This window comes from Lutjanus erythropterus, chromosome 19, assembly GCF_056507025.1.
Source record: "Lutjanus erythropterus isolate fLutEry1 chromosome 19, fLutEry1.hap2, whole genome shotgun sequence".
NCBI classification, from domain to species: domain Eukaryota; kingdom Metazoa; phylum Chordata; class Actinopteri; order Lutjaniformes; family Lutjanidae; genus Lutjanus; species Lutjanus erythropterus.
Window position 1 is genome coordinate 12,652,661 of NC_139335.1, and position 22,900 is coordinate 12,675,560.

The window sequence follows — 22,900 nt, forward strand, 5'->3', positions numbered from 1 at the left end:
TTATTGCTTTGATGTTATAGAAAATAATGCTAAATTTGTAGATTTTGTTAAATAAAAAAAAGTTTTATATATTTATATATTTGGTTTTTGAACTGTAAGGGAAAACAAGCTTTTTGAAGACATCACCTTGGACATATTTATTATATTTACTGATGTTTTTTGAACTTTGAACTTGCTACCCTAGTCCTAACCACATACTATTGTCCATATTAGGCTCCACTGAGATGATCTATAGTGTCATCTCCCATTTGCTTTAACAGCCAGGTGTGCTTGCATCTGGTGCATGGTTCATCCAGCAACTTGGAGAAGCAAATGCGGATGCTGAAATGACCCAATAGGTCTAAGAATGTTGGCTTGGCGAATGTGCATAGCGTACATAATGTAGCAAAGTCATCACTTCCACATATCTCTCAGCTGAGACTCAGGAGGACAGGAGGAGGTGAGAAGGGGAGGCAAATATATCGACAATCGCCAGTTTATGGGCTAACATGGCCAGCTGGAAAATTTTAACATAGTGCTCAAACCAATGCTGTGCTGTGCGCTGCTTTACCCAGAGCAGAAGATAGAGCCATTATGTTGTCATGGCTGTCCTATCACAGCACAGAATTCCCCAGATGAACTGCAGCTTTGGATTTATTCTTAACTTTCTTGCTCCCTTCGCTTTGCTGCTCGCTGCTGCGTGTCATGTTAATATCTCGTTTGATTCGCGCAGCACTTTCTCATGAATGACTTGAGATGTTGATGCTGCACAGTGCACGTCAGCGCTCTCGGTGATGAGAGGCAGGATATGTTATTTTACAGCCTGTGAACTACATCTCCAGTGCACAGACATGGGAAATGATAACGCCGAAGGTCTCGCTGCCTAATTAAATGACTGAAAACAAACAGGCTGGATGCATTTGACGATACACAGTCATCATGTCGTGCTTTTTGCTGCATCTCATTCGTGCTTGTAGAAAACGTCTGTTCCTCTGACCTGGACTGTTGGTGTGGTTAATTCATTCATGAGTGGGGTCAGTTGCAACAAGTGAACCCACAGCTCTTCATGGGAGAATAAATGACACTTGAGGCCTATTTAGGGTATCTCTGCTGCTCAGACCAGAACGAAAGCATTAGCATAGCTGCTTCACACATGCCTCACATGGGCTTTGTGCAACACAGGCAGCTCTTTAAGATTAAATACACCAAGGCCACTTTTTGTTTTCTCTGTGCTAACAAGCAGCTGGAGTCAACAACAAAACAACGACTTGGCTATGCATGAAAAAATGCCAATGAGACAACTCTGGCAAACTGAAATTATTTTGGGAGCACTGCCGAACCCTTGAGGCAAAGTTAACATAATGTTAGCTTTAAGTATCTACTGTAAGTGTGTGTTTGTGTGGGTGTGTTTGAGAGATGCGTGAGGAAGAGTAGCAGCGCATAATGTGTGTATAACTGAGAAGATGGAGCGGGTGATAAGTTTCTTTGCTTTCTCTGGCATGTGGTATTAAGAAATTGAGTTCATCTAGATTAAGGATGATACAGATGCCAAGAGAGGGAAATGGAGTGAGATAACACTGATGAGGAATACGAGCGATAAAGAGGAGGAGGGGCAGTGGGAGCAGAGTGAAATCGAGACAAATCACCTCTATTTACTTTATGTTTCATTGTTGGAATGGATGCATTGAGATATACAACTTTAAACCTCCTGGATGTCTGCTTATGTCCAGGTTATACTGCAGTTCAGGAGGCAGTTAATTCATCATCATTGTCCACTGAGCCAGAATGCGCAGAAATACTTTAATATAAGTACGGTGGTGATGGTTTTCAGGGCTTAATGGGTTTAATTTTTTTAGCAACTTCAGGTAACTTGACTGTTAGCTAAAAGGAACCTCAACCTCACCAGTTATTTTGGGGACCTGCTGCACACGCTCATATTGCATTAATATCTCTCACTGAATCACTGTGGTACTCTGAACTAACCAGATGAGAAATTCTTGATGCGCAAAGAAATAATTCACAACCTTTTCCCTGGAAATGAAAAGATAAGGCTGCCTGTGACATTTTATCTTTATTATCAACAACAAAGCCAACAAAACTCATGAAAAAAAGCAGATTCAAGGATGGATTTAGCTTGTTAAGTCTGCCAGTCAAAACTTTACTCCAGCGTAGTCAGTCCATCCTGACCAGAGAAACAGTTTTGACAAGCAGCTCATTACAACCCATATTTACATTTATTTTAGACTGCTTCCTCTGGTGGCCATCGTAATTATCAGTTCATATGTGACAGCCATAATATACTTCTTTTAAACCTAATCACAGTCTTTCCTAAACATAACTAAACTGCTGCCGTTTCACAATGTTATTCATGTATTTAACGTCACATGACACGCATCATGTTCTTAACATCAGGAACGGATCACATGTGGATTTTTGATAGTCACTGGAGGTCAATCAACTGATTCTGTTGTTTAAGTGTGAGAATGTGTTGCTGAAAGTATACATTATATAATGACCCTATCAGCATTATACTGATGCTTTAAAATGTAAGTGGTACATTAATGTTGTAGCTGGTTGAGTTGCAGCTAATTTTAACTATTTAGTTTGGTATATGGACTTAAGTTATCGTCATTGTATCAAATGAATTTTGTGCAACCAGCTTGCTATTTTTTATTTTTAGATAACAGCAAAGTTCTGGCACCGAGGGCAAACTTTCCATTTATATATCCGACTACACAGACAGTACTTGTTAGTGAGATAAATTCATTGTTGGTTATGGTCTCCTCAGGGGGATCGGGTGATAATAAAAACAACTCCGCTCTTATCTTCTCTATTGCTGTAGTGATTCAGCCTATACATCCACATAAATGCTTTTACATCCACTGATTTTGTAAGGGTTCTGTAATGCAGTGGTTCTCAAACGGGGGTCTGTGGCACTCTGCCGGGATCTGTGAAAAGGTTCAGTGATTAATATTTTAGTAAATAGGTCACATTTTAATCTACTAATCCATGCCTCTCAATAAATATGTATAAAAATATAAAACAACCAGCTACTACAGTATAGAAACAAATGAAGTTGATGAAAAACAAAACAACTGATCTGTCTGATGTTTTAATGCATTTCCCTTATGTTGCTCTTTCACATAACTGGGTAGAAGGCAAAAAAGGCAAAAAATTAGTCCAAAGACATACATAAGAGGGTCCCCGGTATATTTTTGTCTTCGTAAGGGGTCCGAGGCTGAGAAAACAACTGAGAACCTGAGCTGTGATGCACCTGAAGTATAATGCTCCTCTTTCCTGCAGCACAGGAGGAGATGTGTCTTATATTTACGAAAGCTTAAACAGCATGTGGTTTGACATAAAAATGAAACTGCAGAAGAAGCATGTGGCATTGTCGTCCGCACTGGCTGTCTTTATTGTTTACGTGACCTTCTGTACCTGATCCGATGGTGTTTTTTTCAGCAAATCCTCTGATGTCAAAAACAGCCAGGATCGGGGTTAATTACCACTTTTCAAATGTTCCAAGTCTGTTTCTATTAAGCAGCCTCTGAGCTGCACAGTGGCACCTCTTCCTCTGCAGCCTCTTCTTCTTCTTCTTCTTCATCTGCTTTATTTGGCAATCTGATCTGCCTGGCTAAATAAGGTTTAAGAGAATCGGGGTCTGCTATGCTGTGCAGCTGTATATGAGAGGGGATTACTGCACATAAACACTGACTGCCACCATCCATAAGAGCTCGACATACGTTAGAGCCATGTGGATACAAGGCGGAGGAGACGTGGTGTAGTGTTGGGATCACCCAGGCCCATTTATAATACAGAAGGTCTATTTGGAGATAGCTCATAAACATTGAACATTACATAGGGTATTCAAGGAGTTGTTTATGTCGCATTGCTGAACATATATATTAAACATTTAATGCTCAAACACGGTGTACATGGTTGTTTTGGGGAATGTGGCTGCAATGAAAGGAAGTTTTACCGTCCTTTTCTTTCAATGTTTCTTTTATGTTTTGTTTCTGAGCCTTGTTTCTCATTTCTGTGAATGGTATTTCTTAAAATCCCATCAGTCATACCGCATATACATCGTCTATCAGGAGGAGCCTCATTAGTGTAAGAATGGCCTGATGCCAATCTGTGTGTCCAGCGTCCTGTATGCCTCCTAAAAGTGTTGATTGTTGCTCTTTGAAGTTTTCAGATCTGCTGTGTGACGCCAAGCCTTCTTTTACTCTTCTGGGTGTGACTTCGCTTGTACAGTGCAAGTATATTTTGCTCAGGGAGAAACTGTGTCCAGAGACAGCGAAAGGGATTTTTTTTGGTCTGCATTTGTTTATTTCCCTAACAGATCTAGTCCCCGCTGGACTTAATTAGGCAGGTTTATGATGTTCCGATAACAGTGTTTGTTTGTCGAACAGCGACTTCTGTCCCTGAACTCGAGCTCTTATTAGGACTAAGTGATGTTGTACATTGTCAGAGCATCATAAGAAAAGAGAAAAGCAGTCAGGCTTTATTTGTGTAGCAGTTTTCTTACAAACAAAAAAGAACACAAAATGCTTCGTACAATAAAACAATACCACCCCAACCCACCCACGCACAAACAATGACTTTGTAATTAATAAAGCATTAAAAGAAAAACAGCACAGCGAGAAACACAATCATAAGCGAGGAAACACCAGAGGCTAAAACTCAAAATTAAAAAGTAAGATAAGTAAATTAAATTAATCAGTGAATAAAAAACCCAAATGGATGATAAAAGTAAATGAAAGGTTAAGAGCGCAGCATAAAATAATAATATACTAAAAAAGAGGGTATGTATTGCCATGAGTGATAAAAGGTAAAATGTTAAAATGAAAACAATCCAGAATATAAAAGATAAATAAATAAGTTGTATTATATTTGTAATTGTGATAAGCATAATACGGATGGCATCATAAAATTCAATTAAATAACGATTTAGGGATTTACAGATCAATGATCTGAAATACCTTCTGCATCATATTTGATGCTCACAATTATAAAACCCAATTTTACAACACAATGAGGTATGAAATATTAAGTACCTATGGGTTGTACAGTAAATATTAATACTGAAGTGTCAGTAACAATACATCTGTTTTTCTTCCTCTAACTTCTTCAGAATTAGCAAAGGTTTCTCTGCCTAAACCATGCAAGTTTCTATATGAAGGCAGCCATGTTGGATTTTGCACTCACAGGCTTGCTGCTGCCTGTAGAGCACTGATAATCCATCAGAGGGCAGAAGAAATGTCCCAGATTATATATAACAGGTTTTTCAGGAAAGTAGTGATCTACTGATGTTGTAGAGGCCCCAGAAACTCATGTATTAAGTATGATACAAATGCTCTTATAGTCCTAATCCTCACTTTTGCTGTAGAGGAATAAAAGCAGCGTCATTGAATCACTCAGCTGTTGGTAAGTATCACTTTTTATCAAGCCTTTTATCAAGCCGCACCCCTTCACATAAAACACCAAAAACTTTTATTATTTTGGTGTGGATAATGCTTTCAGTGAATGTTACAGTAAGGACTCTTTTTTATTTGCAGATAGCTGAGTCAGTGTGTTTTACTCGTCACGCCACCTTGCAGGTGTTGACAGGTGAAATTGCTTTGTTCGCTTGCTTGTTTATACCAGATCTCAGGCTATTGGTGCAAATGTCACGGGGAGATTTATTACTGTGACAAAGCAGTCCTTTTTTATTCTCGAGAGACGACTCTGAAATGCTTTGCTAGTTTTGTGCTTTATATGCTGTTTTGTTGAAGTGACTCACTGGTTTGCATTTGATGCCCTCATGATTTCATTTAACAGCTTTCGATTGGATATAAGTGTCGTTAGGAGCTGAATTGGTTCAGGTTATACAGGGGGCTTCATTTTGATGCTCAACTGGGTTCAACATTATTCCACTGAGGGCAGTGATGGCTGGTAATTATTTAACCGGTTGCAGCCGTAGAAGAAGTATTCAAATGCTGATGTGTGTGCAATACAGTCATTATTACAGTTAAAAAATAAGCAGCATTTTAATGTGGAATCTGCTCCAGGTAGAGTGTATTGTAACTTGTTAGAATTATGGGAGTTTAATCAATAATAATGCATGATGATTTGTTATTTTAAAGCCACTTTGGTGTCAAAGCTTTCGCCTTGTGCAGCCCAAACCAAAATTTTCTGCCAGTTTACAGCTGTTTTTTTTCACAATTTAAGTCTATGGGGGAAAAGACTTTTTTGGTCATATCATCACATTGCATGGTTCGGCCCCTATATCAAATTATAAAATAAGGTAAATAGATAAAAACTAAAAAAGTAAATGAAAGGTTAAGTTAAGAGCACAAGATAAAAAAAATACTAAAAGAGAGGGTATGTATGGCAATGAGTAATCAATGGTAAAGTGTCAAAATGAAAACAACTAGTAAAACAGACTAAAGTGTATAAATAAATAAACAAATAAATAAATATTGACAATTGAAAATACTTGTCTGCACAGAACATTTAATGTGCAAAGCAACTATAGGTATCAAATAAGCGTAGGGGAGTGAAATGCGCAATATTGCACAACCCTCTGAAATCTTTTAATGTTCCAGCTTCTTAAACGTGAGGATAGTAGTCTAGTAGAGTATAAATAGAAGAGTAATGCTGCATAAAATGGAAATTCTGAAGTACAGAATAAGTACCTTAAAATTGTATTCAAATACAGTATAGTTACATTTCACCTCCCCCTCAGTGGATCTTCATGTACCGAGGTTTTCTGCATACAGATGCAGTATTTTCCCTTCTGGCTCTGCCAATACTGAGTTACCAGCAAATTAAATGTATCATCTGATCAGAGTTTTTGTCCACCTCCATTCACATGCATTGGGAAGGACAAAATATTACACATCTCTTTCTGTACAATCCCAGTCTGCTTCAGATTCTTAGTTTATTATTTCTGGAATACATTGTAAAGACTGTACACATGTATTGATGCCAGCAGTGGTGGAGGCCCCTGCGTTGGCCAGCAGCTTCATGGCAGTTGAGTTTTGAATTAAACGTTGGATCGGTATAGTTGGAGCGAGAGGGTTACCACAGAAACAGTGAATGCAACACAGAGCTACAAACATTACAAAGGATGTAGATATTTCCTCAAGTCTTTTCTGTGCCAGCTGGGTCAGTGAGTATCAGCGAAGACAAATAAGCTGAGTGTTGCTCTTGTCTGAAGTCTGTGCGGGTTTGTTCCTGCCAAGCTCATGAGAGATCACAGAAGGTGTCTACAGGATGACGGTGCTGCTCTCTGCTGAAACTGCCGTCAATGGAGGTCTCTAATTATCCTGTTGTCTCAAAATCAGGCAACTAATCTTTTTTCATTTTGTGGTAAGAGGCTCTTGCACAGTTGGAAACTGCTGGCTTGTGTTATCAGGAGCTGCGATTGGCCTGGCTTGGCTGATGATCAATACAATCCCCTCAGTGTGCTTTGTGTGGAATGGAAATCTTAACAATTTTGTGATGAAGAGCACACTCCGAGACTCTTGCAAAATTTGTATGTGTTGTGTCTTCATTGTGCGCCTTATACAAACTAATTATGTTTTGTGATGTGACAGTGCTGTGGTTGAAATCGGCTTCACCTGGTCTGCGTTAAGCAAAGATCATGGTTTGGGTTGAAATGATCACTCTGGCAAGATATTTCATGGGTCTGGGGTTACCATCTAAACACAAGGTAAAGTCAGATCTGTACCTTTATATTTTGTTTAGCTAGAAGTACTTTACTTCATAGTTAGTATATAGTTAAAAGTGGACAGATGGAGGGCACTGGGTCTGATTGAGGATGAGAGGCAGTTTTCAAATACTACACAATACTGGGGCAGCTTGCCCAGGAGTGTTTGAAAGTGAGGTAATGTTAACACAAACCATTAACTGTATGTTAGCAGTTAATAGTATAATTAGTAATTAAAACAACTTACCCAAAATTGCAAGTGTGGCACTAATTTACCTCCAGACTGCTATTATCTACTCAAATTCTGGTAACTAAAGTGGGTAAAATCACATAACCCTGGGTAGTTTGCCCTCCGTAATTTGCCATTTCCAAGCATCTGTAAACTTTTTCCTAGCCACCGCAGAAGCTTGTGTCTTAATGGGAAAAAAAAAAAGACAAATGAGGTTGGGCGCTTCTCTGTGAGGCACCCAGGGTGCATTAGTAGCACACAAAACACTCACTGCCTGCAGAAAACAACAGGAAAAAGATGCTTCTCACTGCCAAAACTGCGCTCTGTGTGATTGAGGCCTAATAAGTCAAAAGCTGTTAAATAACTGCATGTATTGTTTAATGTTATTTTATATTTTATCCTTTTCTATTCTTTTAATTATCTGTAAATGTGTATGTGTGTGCAGCACGAAGGGAGTTTTATTTGCTTGTGCAACCCTGTGTTGTATAATGACAAATAAATAAATGACCTTGATACAAATGCAGCAGAACCAGTGTAGGATGGAGAACATGGTAGCTGGTAATCAAAGGGTCCCTGTAGGGTTGCTGTTTCTTCCCAGCAGGCACAGATCATAGGTCCTGCACACCCCATGAAAGAGTGTATGAAACAGCATCCAGCCTGCACTTCCCACACACACGCCCATGTTCAACACACACAAAAAAGCCCCATACACTCACACAATACAGGTACGTTATACAACCATTTGTCATTGTTTCCCGCCCACATGCATCAGGCGCGACCTCTGTATGTTTATCAAAACATGTGAATAAGAGGCTTTGAGCATTCAGCGGCTGGGTCACAGGAGCTGTGACAGCGGGACATGGATGGGTTGCACCACATTCTAACAGGGTCAGTGACAAACATTTTGAGCAGTGCACAGGTCAGCTGCTGAATGTGAACCGCTGTTTTTCGTGCGTTTTTTAGGATCTCCACTTTTTCACAAGCACTATTGTCCCTGTCATGTCCATCATAAATAATGAAAATAGTGTGACATGGGTGTTGCCCAGTGAAAAGATCTTTCACATATTGACTGGAGGCTGTAAATACTGCATGTTTTCCTCCCTGCAGTGAAAACATTTATGGGAACTGGGGCGAGGAGACAGGTGATGAATAATCAAACACTTCTACTGTGTGTCACTATTAAAATTTAGTGATTCACTTTGTACAGATTTTATTATTTTATAGATGTCGGAGACGTAAGACATTGCATCTTTTGGCATTGTTTTAATAAGAGAGAGACACCTAGAGGCAGAAATTACATGCTGCACAGTAGTTCAGACAATTTGACTATTACCATGCAGTGTAACACACTGGGAGAGGACTGATTAATTATAGGAATTATTGTATGCCAGTGTGTCCAGCATGTCATTTATAATTAGAGGTTGGAAAGATTTTCCATAGGGTCAAAATGTGTGTTAAAGAGCAACACCAATCCCAAAACACACTGTGTAAAACATAAAACATGAATAAAATAAGAATGCCATGATTTGCAAAAACTTTGTAACCTCAGTAAGCATTGTTTGAATTTAAATTGTTGAAGTTTTGAAAGTGAAATTCTTCCTCATTTTCTTCTCTCTCATCGTTTTGCTCTTCATCATGCACCACAAATTTTCAATAGGAGACAGGTTTAGGCTGGAGGCAGGTCAGTCGTGTCTAGTCATTGTCTTACTGAAATAAACAGGGTAATCCCTGAAAAAGATGTACAAAGATGCACGCTTTTCCACTTTGCATCAGTCCATCTCGTCAGCAGCTTGTCTGGATGTTGTTGGTATGTCTTTCTTTTTGCATGATGGAGTCTTAATGTGCATTTCTAGATGCAGCAACAAACTGTGTTTACTGACAATGTTTTTCCACAGTTTTCCCAAGCCCATGTAGAATCCTTTATACAATTATCTGGGTTCTTAATGCAGCTGTTAATGCATTTTTTAATTGCAGTGATGTCTGAGAGGTCAAAGGTCATGGGTATTCACTGTTGGTTTTCAGTCTTGCCCCTTATATGCAGAAATTTCTCTGGAGTCTCTGAATATTTTAATATTATGGATTGTACATGGGGAAATCCCTAAATTTCTTGCCGTTTTGTGATTAGAAATATTGTTCTTAAGCTGTTGGACTATTTGCCCACGCAGTCTTTCACAAAGTGGTGAACATCATCACTTGTGAACAACCAAGCTTTTTTTTTTTAACCAATCATGATACTGTCACCTGTTTACCTGTTGAAAAAAAACAGGTATTTTTGGAGCATTTCACAACTGTCTCAGTCTGTCACAACTTTTTTGATACGTCTTGCAGGCATCAAATTCAGACTGTGAGTGTGAGTGAACAATAAAAACACCAAAACTGCACAGCAATAGGCTTTATTGTTACACCTTTGAAGGTGAAATCAGTGCAGTTGTCAAAATACACAGTGGGCAACTGCAAAGAGGAGGAAAACAGTCACAGCTGTACAGCCGACAGAGAAGTCAGTTTGGCAGCACAAAGCCCTGCCATCTGTCATGATGAATGGCTGAATAGTGAGAGGATGAAATCACTGTTTGTATTTAATGTTCTTGTGACTTTACTATTTATATTTTGATTATTCATTAATCTACATAACAATCATGTTATTCAGTTTTCCAACAGGCCACTTATTGTTTTCTAGCCTGACCAATACAGGATTTTGACACTGATGCCGATATCGATTTTTCAGAGTTTGAAACTTTTAACATAAACACAAAACATAAAGAGTCTTGATATATATATATTTTAAAAGAAATGTGACCAACTTATTTTGTTACTTATTGGCTGACATATTCACTGATATATCTGCAATCTAAACTAAACTACAATGAGCCTGGATGACCTGGATGATTTATCAATAGTATAATCTCTTACTTCTGTCTATGCAAGTTGTCACCACTTTTTATATATTTTATAGATTTATTATATAGATGTTGCAGATGTTACAAACTGCTATATTCTGGACAGTGAAGTAACTGAAAATGTGGTGGTTTCTCTGTGTAATTTTTCTGCAAACATGAATCACATTTTATCTAAAATTTGCATAATCAGGTGAGAAATGTTGATCCTTCAACAAAATGTTGTGCAGTGCTCCTGCTGACACATTTGACTTCCATATTCAGTGAAGTACAATGTCCCATTGACTTTTTGAACACATGCATGCAGGAGCGGCTTCAGACCCGATGTGGAATATTTTAGCAGGCTGGAAAAAAGCACACTTTAACAACCATTTCAGCAAAGTGATCGTACTCACTGAGGCATGGAAAAGGTAGAATGTAGAAGTCTGTGTGAGAAACGGTGGACAAGCAAAAACCTTCGACTTGACACATTTTCCAAACACCATTTAGCAGAGAAACCCCAGCAGGCAGCGAACAAGTAGCCGAGCAGTGCTTGTCAAATCCCCTTACGAATCCAACAGACCTGACAACTGAACCAGACAGACACACTGACCAAATTAGGCCACGGCCATGATGATCATGGTTACTTGGTTGTTAGCGAGTGGAGATTGTATATACAGCATGTTTTAACAGGCATGGCCTGGATTAGAGCTGATGAAAGAGACATAGCTGCTGCTTTTTTGTGTCAAGAACTCCATGTGGTCAAACTCACATATAATAGGTGTCAAGTAAGCAAAGCCTGAAAGTGGGGGTACCAATTAGAAATTTTCTTTGTCTTTAAAAGTCTTTTATACAGTCAGTTGAGTTAAACCAGACGTCTTGAGCTCCGTCAGCTGTTGGTAAAAACGTTTTTTGGGTAAAATTTGTTGTGTAGTGGTGCATTTCTTACTGCAACAGGAACAGTTATAATACAGTTCGACAACCAAATGCTTTTCAGCAATGTGAAAAAAATCAATAGTACTAAACATTAGGTCTTGGCAGCGGTTTCTCAGAATCAAAGAGCAGCAGCGCTGAATCACAGATATTCACACTGGGAGAAACCTGTTGCTGAAAGAAAGAACGAAGCTGTGCCTCTAATGATTGAGTGTAAAGATCTCAACCACTGACTTTGCTGTCAGCTAGAGATTTTCTTCACAGAAGCAGTTTGTGGTGCTTTGGCCAAAGATGAAGATGGATGGCCTTTGTCCTGCATTTCTCAGAATGAAGGGGAACTGACAAAGATCTAGCCTCGATACTTACAATTAGACTGTTGCTATTGGATATTGCCTTGAATGGGACTTTTAAAGCTGCAAGGAGTTTTTAACTGGTTATGAAACAGTCTCAGTTTAATACAGATGCCTCTGTGTGACCTACACAAACAAACAGTGAGAATATTCACACTTTCTATATAGGTGTCATTTATGACAAGCAGTCAAAGTTATAGTGAGTAGTATGTTAGCCAGTCAAAAAGAAGCAGGAGGAGATTTTTATTTTGATGATTTTATATTTGATGTTATATTTTGTGGAGACATTGCACATTTTGCTACATTGAGTCACACTTAAAGGTGCAGTGTTTAGGTAGATCAATTGGCAGATCAATTAATCAATGCTGATACTATGTACTAATAGATAAGGGAATAATGATAATACAGTGCAGGGACATTCTTTGAATTCCTCAGGTCAGTCTAGTAGCTTATGCAGTGTTCTAAGCAGACCTGGTTGCTCGCAGCAGATGATGAATGCTCATTACAGCCATAAAAGACTTGAGACTTGCAAAAAATGACTTGTAAGCATCTGTGTGGAGGATGCAGCTGCTGTCAGTGTTAAATCTGTGCTTTTGTTGTTAGTATGAGTTCAGTGAGCAGCTGAGGAAGAGCTTCCTCTTTGATTTGTGTACTTGTAATCTTTACAGCAGAGGGACTTTCATCTACAGACCGTTCCTTGGGAGAGCGCAGGCGGTTTTGCCTCTTTGTAATGTTCTGCTGTGGTACTGTAACTGCAAAGCAAACAGAATCACTGCTCTGCTTTTATTTATAATTTGCTGATATATTTTTCTGCAAAGTAGGACATCGAAAGGAAGCTGTCATCAGATCAGAGTCACATCTGAACTGTCACGTTGCCTCAATCAAACCGAGGTTCTTCTGAGTTTGTAATTATAATTTTCCTTTTTGAAAAAAAAAAATCAGTGAATTTTGGATCTGCAGAATACATTAGCAATGTAGAATCTGAATTAAATCAGACTACAAACCAAGCTCCATACTGCACATTCAATTAAACACATGTTTTCTGGTGATTTTATTGAATGATTCCTGAGGAATGTTGAGAACTTTCTGAAGTAAAAGTGTGCAGGCTGTAGGAGGTCAGATGAAACACCTGAACAGCAGCTGAAGTGAACTGGACAAAAGTGAATCTACAGATATATGATTCACGGTATGTTCATGGACTGAAAGACCTTGGTTAGTTTGCTACACAGAAGACATTAAAGATGATGTATCTGCTGCACAGAACATTATCTACAGGGAGAGTTGCTTTAAAAATGTGTCCTGATGCAGTTGCTAATCACCTGTTAAATAATTTTACCTGGATATCAAATATGGTGAAATTGTTTAGCCTAATATAATGTTTTATGTTTGGTTTATGAATTGTTTGCACTGCACAGAGACGCCCCAGCAATTTCTGAGTCTGAAAGAAAAAAGACAGATAGATGAAGTTGATGGAGCATTTGCACAAACAGATAAGCCTGAAATCTAACCAAAGATCAGGTTCACATGCAGAGTGCGATGCCTGAAGTTAAGCAATGTCACATCTTCCTTTCAGCAGCCATGTCACAGGGCATTTTGCAGCATGATGCTTCGTCTCCTCTGAACTCTGCTTCACCCCATTATCAGATAGCGGGGCTCTCATTCAGCACTGTCATTCTCAGTGTAACATCTGCAGCCCTAAACTATGAGCATGCCATGCTTTGCCTTGGCTTATTTAGTCAGCAGAGTACATGAAGAGGTAGCTTTAGAGTTGTGCTGCTGCACAGCGATCATGTATTTCAGGCATATTCAATTACTTTTTTTAGAAGGGCCAGAGTTGAAGAAAGTAAAGCATCAAAGAAATGCATGTTTGCTTTTCTTCTTATTTTTCCTGTGATATTGGAATTTACATACGTGATAAACAACACGCATTTTTAGTTTTTCCTCCACTTTCACAATTGGAAAATAAACACTATGTACAAAAGTACAGGGAAAACAGTACACCTTTGTAATCTAAGAGCAGAAGTAGTAGTTTTAATAAACACAATGTTGCATATTAACTTTTTTTTTTTCATTCAGTTTGATTCTTCTAAATTCCTTCTGCTCAAACATCCTGAGTTAAAACTCTTAACCCTCAACCGCATGGTTAATTTTTTCTCAGTTTTACCGAAAGGCTGTAATATAAAATCCACATTTTATTGATTAGTTGTGAAAAGGACACATCTTACTTTAACAGAACAAGTAGTTGTTCACATCACATAACCAGGAAATCCTGTTTGCGCTGCCTTTTTACCATGGATACGTGATGCTGAGTAGGTCATGATCTGAGGGCTCCCAAAGCTGACTGACTGCTCAATATTTAGGCAAAATTGAAGTCCTGTCTGGGGTGAGTTTTATCATTAAAACCAGTTTGGCTGTGATAAGTTTTCTGGAAAATGCTAAAAGGTATTTGCTGCCATACGCCAGTTATATGTCAATTTAGTGGACTTTAACTGACTTACATAGCACCAGGCTCCGATGAGACTATGTTAACACCTTATTATTTTTATTTATATTGTCTAATTTTTGGAATTTGTAACCATAACATATTGTCTGAATCATAGTTTTAACAGAAGGAATAATAACGTCCTACACAAATTATATGTTGGTCCACTTTTCTAGTCAATAAATCTTTACAGTTAAATATGAAGAGTGAGTTGAGTTTAATGTAAAATATAACTGTGATATAGAGTCCAGATAGTGCAGGAGTTGGAACCGTAGGCAGTTTTTTGTGCTATTTTTGACTGTTTGGCCAGTTTATACTCACTGCTTTCATCCATAGAAAAGGAAACCAGATTTTTCTGTGAGAAAGTGAGGATGAGGCAGTCGGCAGTGATGAAGAGAACGGTGTTGATGTGAACCTGGCTGAAAGAATGAAAGCAGTGACAGTTCAGACTCAGAGGAAACAGCTAGAGGTATTAAATTAAGTAGAAAATTAATTTGCCTTGGCTCAAGAAAATGTTGTCGCCATGTCTTTTTACAAGTGTCCATGCCTGTTTTATAACAACAGTATTAACAAACAACAAATTATTATCTAAACTGTATAATTTTCGGACCATACATTTCACTAAGTGTGTATTGGATTTGTTTAGTCTTGTTTTCAACAAAAGGATGTTTTTAGAGAAAAAAAAAAAGATTTTTAAGGATTTTTCACATTGTTGTCATTATGGCAACCAACCAACTTACAAACTTATAACTTAAATATTTTCATCATTTAAGCAATTTTAAGTAATAAAAACACATATTTATGTAATAATTCATGCAACAGACCAAGAAGGGTGACGCAGGAGGGATCTGCACTTGGACAGCTGTGTGATAGATTGTTGCTCGGGGTCATTTTCTGAACCGGACAGTTATTGTGTTTTCCAAGAGGTTTGTTTTTAATCTTTGCTGCTCCCCTCTGCCCGCATTCATGCACGCATACTCCCCCTTTTGTAATTGTATTTGTCAGACAGTGTAATCAAATGAAAGGTAAGTACTCTTGAACAAACAACAGTAATTGTTAGTGGCCATTGTATTGAGTCATCCAGCATGCACTTGAACACAGAGCGGTTTTAATGTTATGAGGATGTTCGTAGAATCGGCATCATTCATTTGTGATTGTCAGTGTATAACTTTATGCGCAAATATAAATGAATGACCAGGCATTATTCAAACAAATAACTGTTTGTCTTTTCAATCAAAGAGAGCAATGACCCTTCAACATTTCTGTTAAAAATGAAAATAAAATCTATTTAGATTAGTATTTGGTCCATCTTCAGAAAAAAATTAGCATTACATCATTTTTCACTCACTGAACACGTCCTTAGGCTGAGACAGCGAAACATTTTGGCTTGCTTACTTGTTTCAGGATGAAAAACACTAAAGGAAACAGGCGAAAACAGCCCAAGAGGTCCCTGTGGCTCTGCCCCTGTGACTCTCAGCCTTCGATCCACCTCTTAAATCTGATGTGCAACAATAGCGATAAAAGCTCCAGGTCATTTCCCGGAACAGAGAGCTAGTGGGGCTAAACAACACATGTTCCAGAGGAGCCCGACTGGCCTGGATCCACCGTGGGCTGCGGCTTGAGCAGGATATCACAAAAGCAGAACACACAAGCCTAATTAGCCTCACACCTTCAAGCCCATTAGTTCCAGTCCAGCTCGCACCAAATGGCCTATATGATTCCCATCATCCCGCATCAAAGGCATCCAAGCTGACCTGTTGTATTTGACAAATCTGCACCAATAAAGCGAGGGAGACTTACAGACATATGTCTTCGGGGTGTGTTTTTAGAAGTCTTCTGTTGCTCTCGCTTTTTGTGAGCTGTGAGCATTATAAGCAGTGAATGCTCATGTAAGGGAAAGACTTATTCTGTCTTCAGCTTGGGGGCATTTGCTGATGTTACATCTAAAAATATGCAGAAACAATATGAATCAGAGCAGAAAAGTTCCATGTCTGTGGTGTGAGGCTGACAAAAAGTGGTCAAATGTTGAAAGAGGGTAAGAGCGGGAAGGTGTAGAAGTCACAGAGGGATAAAATAGAGAGTTGGCTTCAGCGTGGTGTAAACGGTTGGTCACCTAATTGGACAATTGTTGGACAAGCTATACAAGCAATATTGTTTAAATCTAAAAAAAAAATGCATGTGGTTATTCTTTTGTTATCCCATCCACAAATTCTCTATTCTCATTCTAATGTTGCAACATAATGTGCCATATTCAAACACTTATTCCTCACAGAAACTACAAATTTGACATGTTTCCATGAAGTGCAATCATTGTTCAGTTGTTTAGACCAGGTCAGTCACATTGCATCAATGGTTTCTTCCAGAAAGAAAAATTAGGAATGATGCAATTTCATGGCATTCAAACTGATTTTTTTTTTTTTATCAATATCATACCACTTTTAGGAGAGAAGAATCAACAATAATCTGATATATTGAAGCAGATAGAGTGCATTTCTGAGCTGGAAAATTGACCTTTTCGTTTCACTTTTTTCTTTTTCTGCTCTACCAAACCGTATCACAGCCACAGACTTTTCTTTTCAGGATATAAATGTTTCAGGAGCAACTCTGAGGAGATGTGGTAGAAAAGAGACGACACAGTGAATGGTTTAGTGTTTTTTTGGATGAAGATGCATAGTGATGACTGATGATGTGTTCCACTGTATAAACTTCAAGTTATAGCCGACCTGTTTGGTGTGTACAAAACCAAAGAAGCCTGTGTACTTATGCAAGAGCCCCCTGCTGATGCATATGGTTGAATTTATCCAGTCTGGATAATGCATCACTTTGAAATGAGATGGAATGACATACCAGCCCTGCTGCCTTCAGACGACTGCAGAAATGTAATTAATCATAACAGAAGAATGTCATACAACCAATTTTTCAATTAAATATTTTTGACGTTTCTACTGTCTGAAGAAAATCAGTATCTGCAGTATGTGAAACAAGAAAGCATAACCGAACCCTAACATTCAAGGAGGCGTTCGTGTGATTTTGGAAAGGTGCATGCCTTGTCCCAACTCTAAAATAATGCCAAGAAAACAATAGTGTACATCACTTTCCCTCTCACCAAGCTGAGCCACTCAGTTTACAGAGAAAAGTAGTGCAACAAGTAGTGCAGAAGTCTAGTTTTGTGAATGACTGAAATACCTGAAATAAATGAATAAATTAACAATAATTAGTTAATAGTTAACAGTTAATACCAGCCAAGAGGGCACTTGTGGAGTCAGAGGGCAGGCAGGGTGTATACATGGCAGCTCTACATGAAGCTATTGGAAACATATTGCAAGATTACGTGTTTTTAAACTCACATGGCAACTTCACAAATATGTAATGGCCAGTTTTATGAGTTTTGGAACATAAAAATTTTCTCAGGCCAGGAAGGGTTGACACACCCATTTTTCTCTCAAGGACTCTCTCTGCCTCTATCTCGTTCTTTCGTCATCCCTCCTGCAGGACTCTGCTGCGCACTGAGTCTAGTTAATCATTGCTCCTACTTGGTGCTAAGTTGCAGAAAGTGGTGCAGGCAGGCTATATGTGTTTGTGGGAAGGGAAACCCGTGGAAAACTGTGACACACCGGTCTTAACACTCATGCCGTCAGCAAGAGCATGCGGTTAACCACATGCATGTCAGCCTTTCTGCTGCACCTGGACACATGCTCAGACATCATGCACTCACAGAATGATGCCTGATCTCCGGTAAGAACTCGTCACACTTAAAGTAGAGATGGTTGGTGTAGCAGAACTTAAAGGGATTGTTTGGATTTTTTAAAGTAGGGTTATATGAAGTACTTGACGTAGATGGCAGTTGGCGCACACCCAGTTTGGAGAAGCAGCAGGAGCACCAGTGGAGGAAGCTAAGTGTGTGTTATATAGCCTTTTCAAAAAGGAAACCGCCATTATGGAAGCCAAACAGACTCCACTGGCAAAAACAGTATTTTCACCTGGCAGAACATGGGAGTTGCTGGACTACCGCTGCCTCGACCGTGTATTTTTGTGTGACTTCATTGTTTTCAAGTCACATGATAACACAAACTCTCACGCTTCAGAAACGCTCTGATTATATCTCATGTCATGTCTCATGCCAACTTCATTTCTAAACTTTAATCCCCCTGCTTTGATCACAAACACTTGTCTGCTCTGAATGTAGCCACTGGCACACTCTTTTGTTCACACACACTGCCAAGCTTATACCACAATCACACAAATGTGTTGATGGAAAAATAGCCGAGGAATATTAACACATATGGAAGGAAAACTGCACAGAAAGTTTGGCTGCTCATTTTGCTGCTGGAAGTTTTGAAATGCACGGACAATATGCATCCTACATAGACAGACGCTTCAGTGTGGCGTGAACGCTGTCGTGATGTGAGCGTGATGCTGACGTGATGTTTGATTGAGGCTATGGTAAAATTACTGTTCTGGTGCCTGGTTGCTTGGCAGAAAGCAATATTTTGCTTATATAATGGCAGTTTCTTGTCAGAAAAGGCTGTCTGACTCCAAGGTAAATCACTTATAATATTCTAAAAATAGCATACACTTGAAATGATTCCTGTAGGTGGTTAAAATATATTTTGCTGCTGACCCTGTCCTCGGCAAGAGATATCTTAGTTTCCTAAAAGTACCTCATATAACCCCAGTTCCAAAATATCTGAACTACGCCTTTAACACCTAGTCTGGTGTGACAGACATAGTTTGGTTGTTATTTTGTTCATGCAATTAGTGTAAAGCATCGGTTTTACATGAAAAAGACATGCTTTTAACATCCAAATGATACGTTTTTTTCAAAGCTGACATCCCGTACCAGAGGTCCTTCTTTGTTTCAAGCCACTTCTGTTTCTCTGAAACTCAGTGCATTAAGTGTTTTGGCAGTAGGAACAGAACTGTGACATTTCTGGTGGTGTTAAGGGCACAAGGGTCAGTGCTGTGATCTCAGCTGGATCGGCCCTGACCCAATGTCACACCAGACGAGAGTGACTCTGATCTCTCAGGCGCCCGAGGCAATCAGTCAGCCTGTAGTTCAGCTAATGTTAACTGCATCCTGTGGTCATTACACTGAACAGGCCATTTAGAAAATACAGCTCTTTGGTTTAGATATTATCTGAAGTCTGACTTCCAGTAGAGGGCGGACCTTTAGATTGTGTCTCCTGGCAGCTAGTTGTTGGTCAAAAACAGAATAATACTCTCTTTCTTGAGCACATACATTACATACTGTCATCTGTCAGGACACATTGTTCTCTTATCTCTTTAACAAACACTGTAACCCCGGTAAACAAAAGAAATTCCAAACACATCAACATGAGCCCATCCTCCTCCCTGCCACGAGACTAGAACAGAATGGAATTTGAAACGTTTTAGCCAAAAATGTTTCCATGGTCAAGGTGTTTTTTGCAGAAACGTTTCAGATTTCGTTCCGTTCTCCGGCTTCAACCCAATCTCTCGGGGGAGTGTGTGGCATCCATCGACACTCAGGTGAGTGACCTCTGGCACCCATGCTCCATCAAACACTGACAGGCTTTAAGATGACGGTGGACAGCAGCCAACTGTGAGTCACTGGGTGAGTGCAGCTATGCTGAGCCGCAGCTGTCTCGCTGATGGGACGAACAGCATTTCCTGGAGGTTTTTGGCCCCCGTGCTTGATGATCTGGACAGTCTAAATCTGGGTAGTTCGTCCTGCTGCATCATCAGCTGTGTATCTTGCATCTGTGGCTAAGCTTGGTATAAATGAGTGGCCACAATGGGAGAGGACTGGTCAGGCTCACTATGGATATCCCTTTCTATGTTAACTGAGGACAGAAGTTACACCAACATGTTTTCTTAAAGGGACAGTTCATGTTATTTGAAGTGTGGTTGTACGAGATACTTAATGATAATGTATCAGCTACATTCAGAGATGTGCACAAATAGATCATAAAGTATTTTATTGCAAATTACAAATACTTGCACATGCATCAAAAAATTATACAAAATAGCAGCCTCAATATGGCTCTGATCTTAAAGTTCCCATGAAACGAGTTGCAGAGTGCTCATTGCCTTTGTGTTTCCTGTGGTCCATGGATGTAGGAAAGAGAGCAGTCTCATTAGCTTACTCTTCCTGGACTGGACTGAGACTGAGAGTTCCCAGTGAGCTTGGTCAGATCAGGACCAAAACAGCTCCAGAGGCCAACGGAGACCAGCTTGAGGACAGAGGAGGACAGAGAACAGGCTACAATACCTTGCCAAATTTAGCTCCCAGCATCCTGGGGCTAGACAGAGCGAACAGCAGTTAGCGGTAACAACATATAAAGCTATCTTTCAATCAGGAAACTCTGTAAGGGACCTCTGTACTGTATTCCCTGTTGAATAAAGTTATATAGTTTGAATACAGCAGTACATTACTTAGCTTCCTACACCCTACCTCATATAACCCCACTTCAAAAAAATTGAGCTGTCCCTTTAATTTACCTCTGCTTCTTCTGCATACCTTCAGATCTCGGTCTTGTAGTGTGATGGATTTGATACAGCCTTTTCCTGTTTTGGTCCTCACGTATTGCACGGCCAAGTTGAGCCGAGGTAGTAAGTAGTGTGCATGCAATGAGCTTTGATGGATTGTGTGTCTCTGTGTCATCCAGGCAGTGTGGCGAGCATAGATAAGCCCCCTTATGAGGTGAAAACCCTCCCCGTCCTGAAGTATCCCCTCCCAGCATCAACAGCAGGAATAAGGGATGTCACGGCTGTTCCTCCTTTTGGCAATGCTCATTGTCTACTGCAGCAGCCAGGTGGGTCCACACGCACACATGTACGCACACACACATGCTCACATAAAATACATGTATACATTTCTTCCCAGAAGTAGACAGTCTCCATGCAAGTGAACTTTGAGTAGTCACTGGCCTTTACAGTGTGGGTGTGTGTGTTGTTTTCTGAGCTCTGCTGCCCTCTGAAATGAGACAAGGGATCATGTGGTGCCTGAACAAACTGTCTGTCAGTTTTTTGTTTTTTTTTATCAGCCTGACAAAACAGTTGAACAAGACCCCCCACACAGACAACACATTATAGTGGGACACAGCATCGCCTTGATGGATTATATCCCCATCTTGAGGAGGGGCTGTTTGCAGCTACTGTATATACAAAGTGAAGTGAAACAAATTAATGCCAATTCAGTTAACGCCCCCATTACATTCTCAACATTTTTCTTGCCCACCCGCTTACACTACATCACTAAGTCTGCAAATAACTCACCCTCTTGGTCTTTTTTGTTATTTTTTTTTTACGTCCTCTTATGTGATCCACCATTCACTTAGGTGTCTCCTGCTGCTACTCTGGCCAAGCTGAAGGAGAGTTGGAAGTTGTACACGATGGAGTGTGATCACAACAACAGCCGAGAACCACCAAGCACCGGTGAGCTGAACACACTGTACCTGCAATAACTAACTAATGACTTTTTTGCCACATCACCTTTTATAGTTGATGTACAGTGAACCTGTTAGCATGCATTTACCTACTTATACATACAGAGCCACACAGGAGTAGTGTTTATGGCCATTTGATGCTAAATGTAAATCCAATATTCACTCTCCTTTTAGCTCTGTTTTGCTCCACCAACTCCTGGTCTTTTTCACTGCTGAATGTTCCACTATGTTCACCAGCTAGTCGTCCTGCATTTACAGCTGATGCACACATTATGATATCCTTTCCAATTAACAGCCAATCAAAACCAAATCCAAGGTGTGTCCGTTACGTCCATCATCTGTGAATGCAGGAACCCGAGCAGATCAAAAACACACTTAGAATCAATCCACCCTTATTCCTGGCAGAGATAATAAGCTATGACTGCTAAATCATCGTTGACAATATTTCTGAGAAGATAAATGTGAAAGAGATATTTAGATATATAATTTGCATTCCCATTAGAGAGAAAAGCAGCATTTATTTGCACCTTGTGGTGCAGTGGCAACTACCTAATGCAGTAGAGGAGGTAATGGTTAGGTTCGTACGGTCACCAGACTATGGAGCGGAAGCAATTTCCACCCCCCTGCTCAACCCCTTGTATAATCACTCAGCTTGCAGCCGTTTCCAGTTTTCTATTTGCTGTACCACACTCTGTGCTTTCTGCTCACACTGTGAGAGCTCCAGTTCGCTCCATCAACAGAGTGTTTAACGAATGCTGCCCTTCAGTTGCATTACAGTCTGTTAGCTTGTGGAGAACACTGATGCTCCAACTTTCAAAAAGGCTGCTTCACATGCTACACACAAAATCACACCACTCATACACCTTTCCAGTCACCCCGTGAGTGTAAGGGCAAATTATCCAATGCAGAGGGCATGAGACAGACCACTTATACA

General features: G+C 39.7%; 1 protein-coding gene across 1 annotated transcript in view; it reads left to right on the forward strand.

Annotated features, from left to right (window-relative positions):
• gcgra (glucagon receptor a) overlaps window positions 1-22,900 on the forward strand; it is a 53,794-nt gene that overhangs the window by 18,573 nt on the left and 12,321 nt on the right. The window contains 2 exon segments of the mRNA XM_084744355.1: window positions 21,187-21,333; window positions 21,859-21,955. Coding sequence (XP_084600481.1) covers window positions 21,280-21,333; window positions 21,859-21,955 — 151 coding nt within the window. The 5' untranslated portion in view covers window positions 21,187-21,279.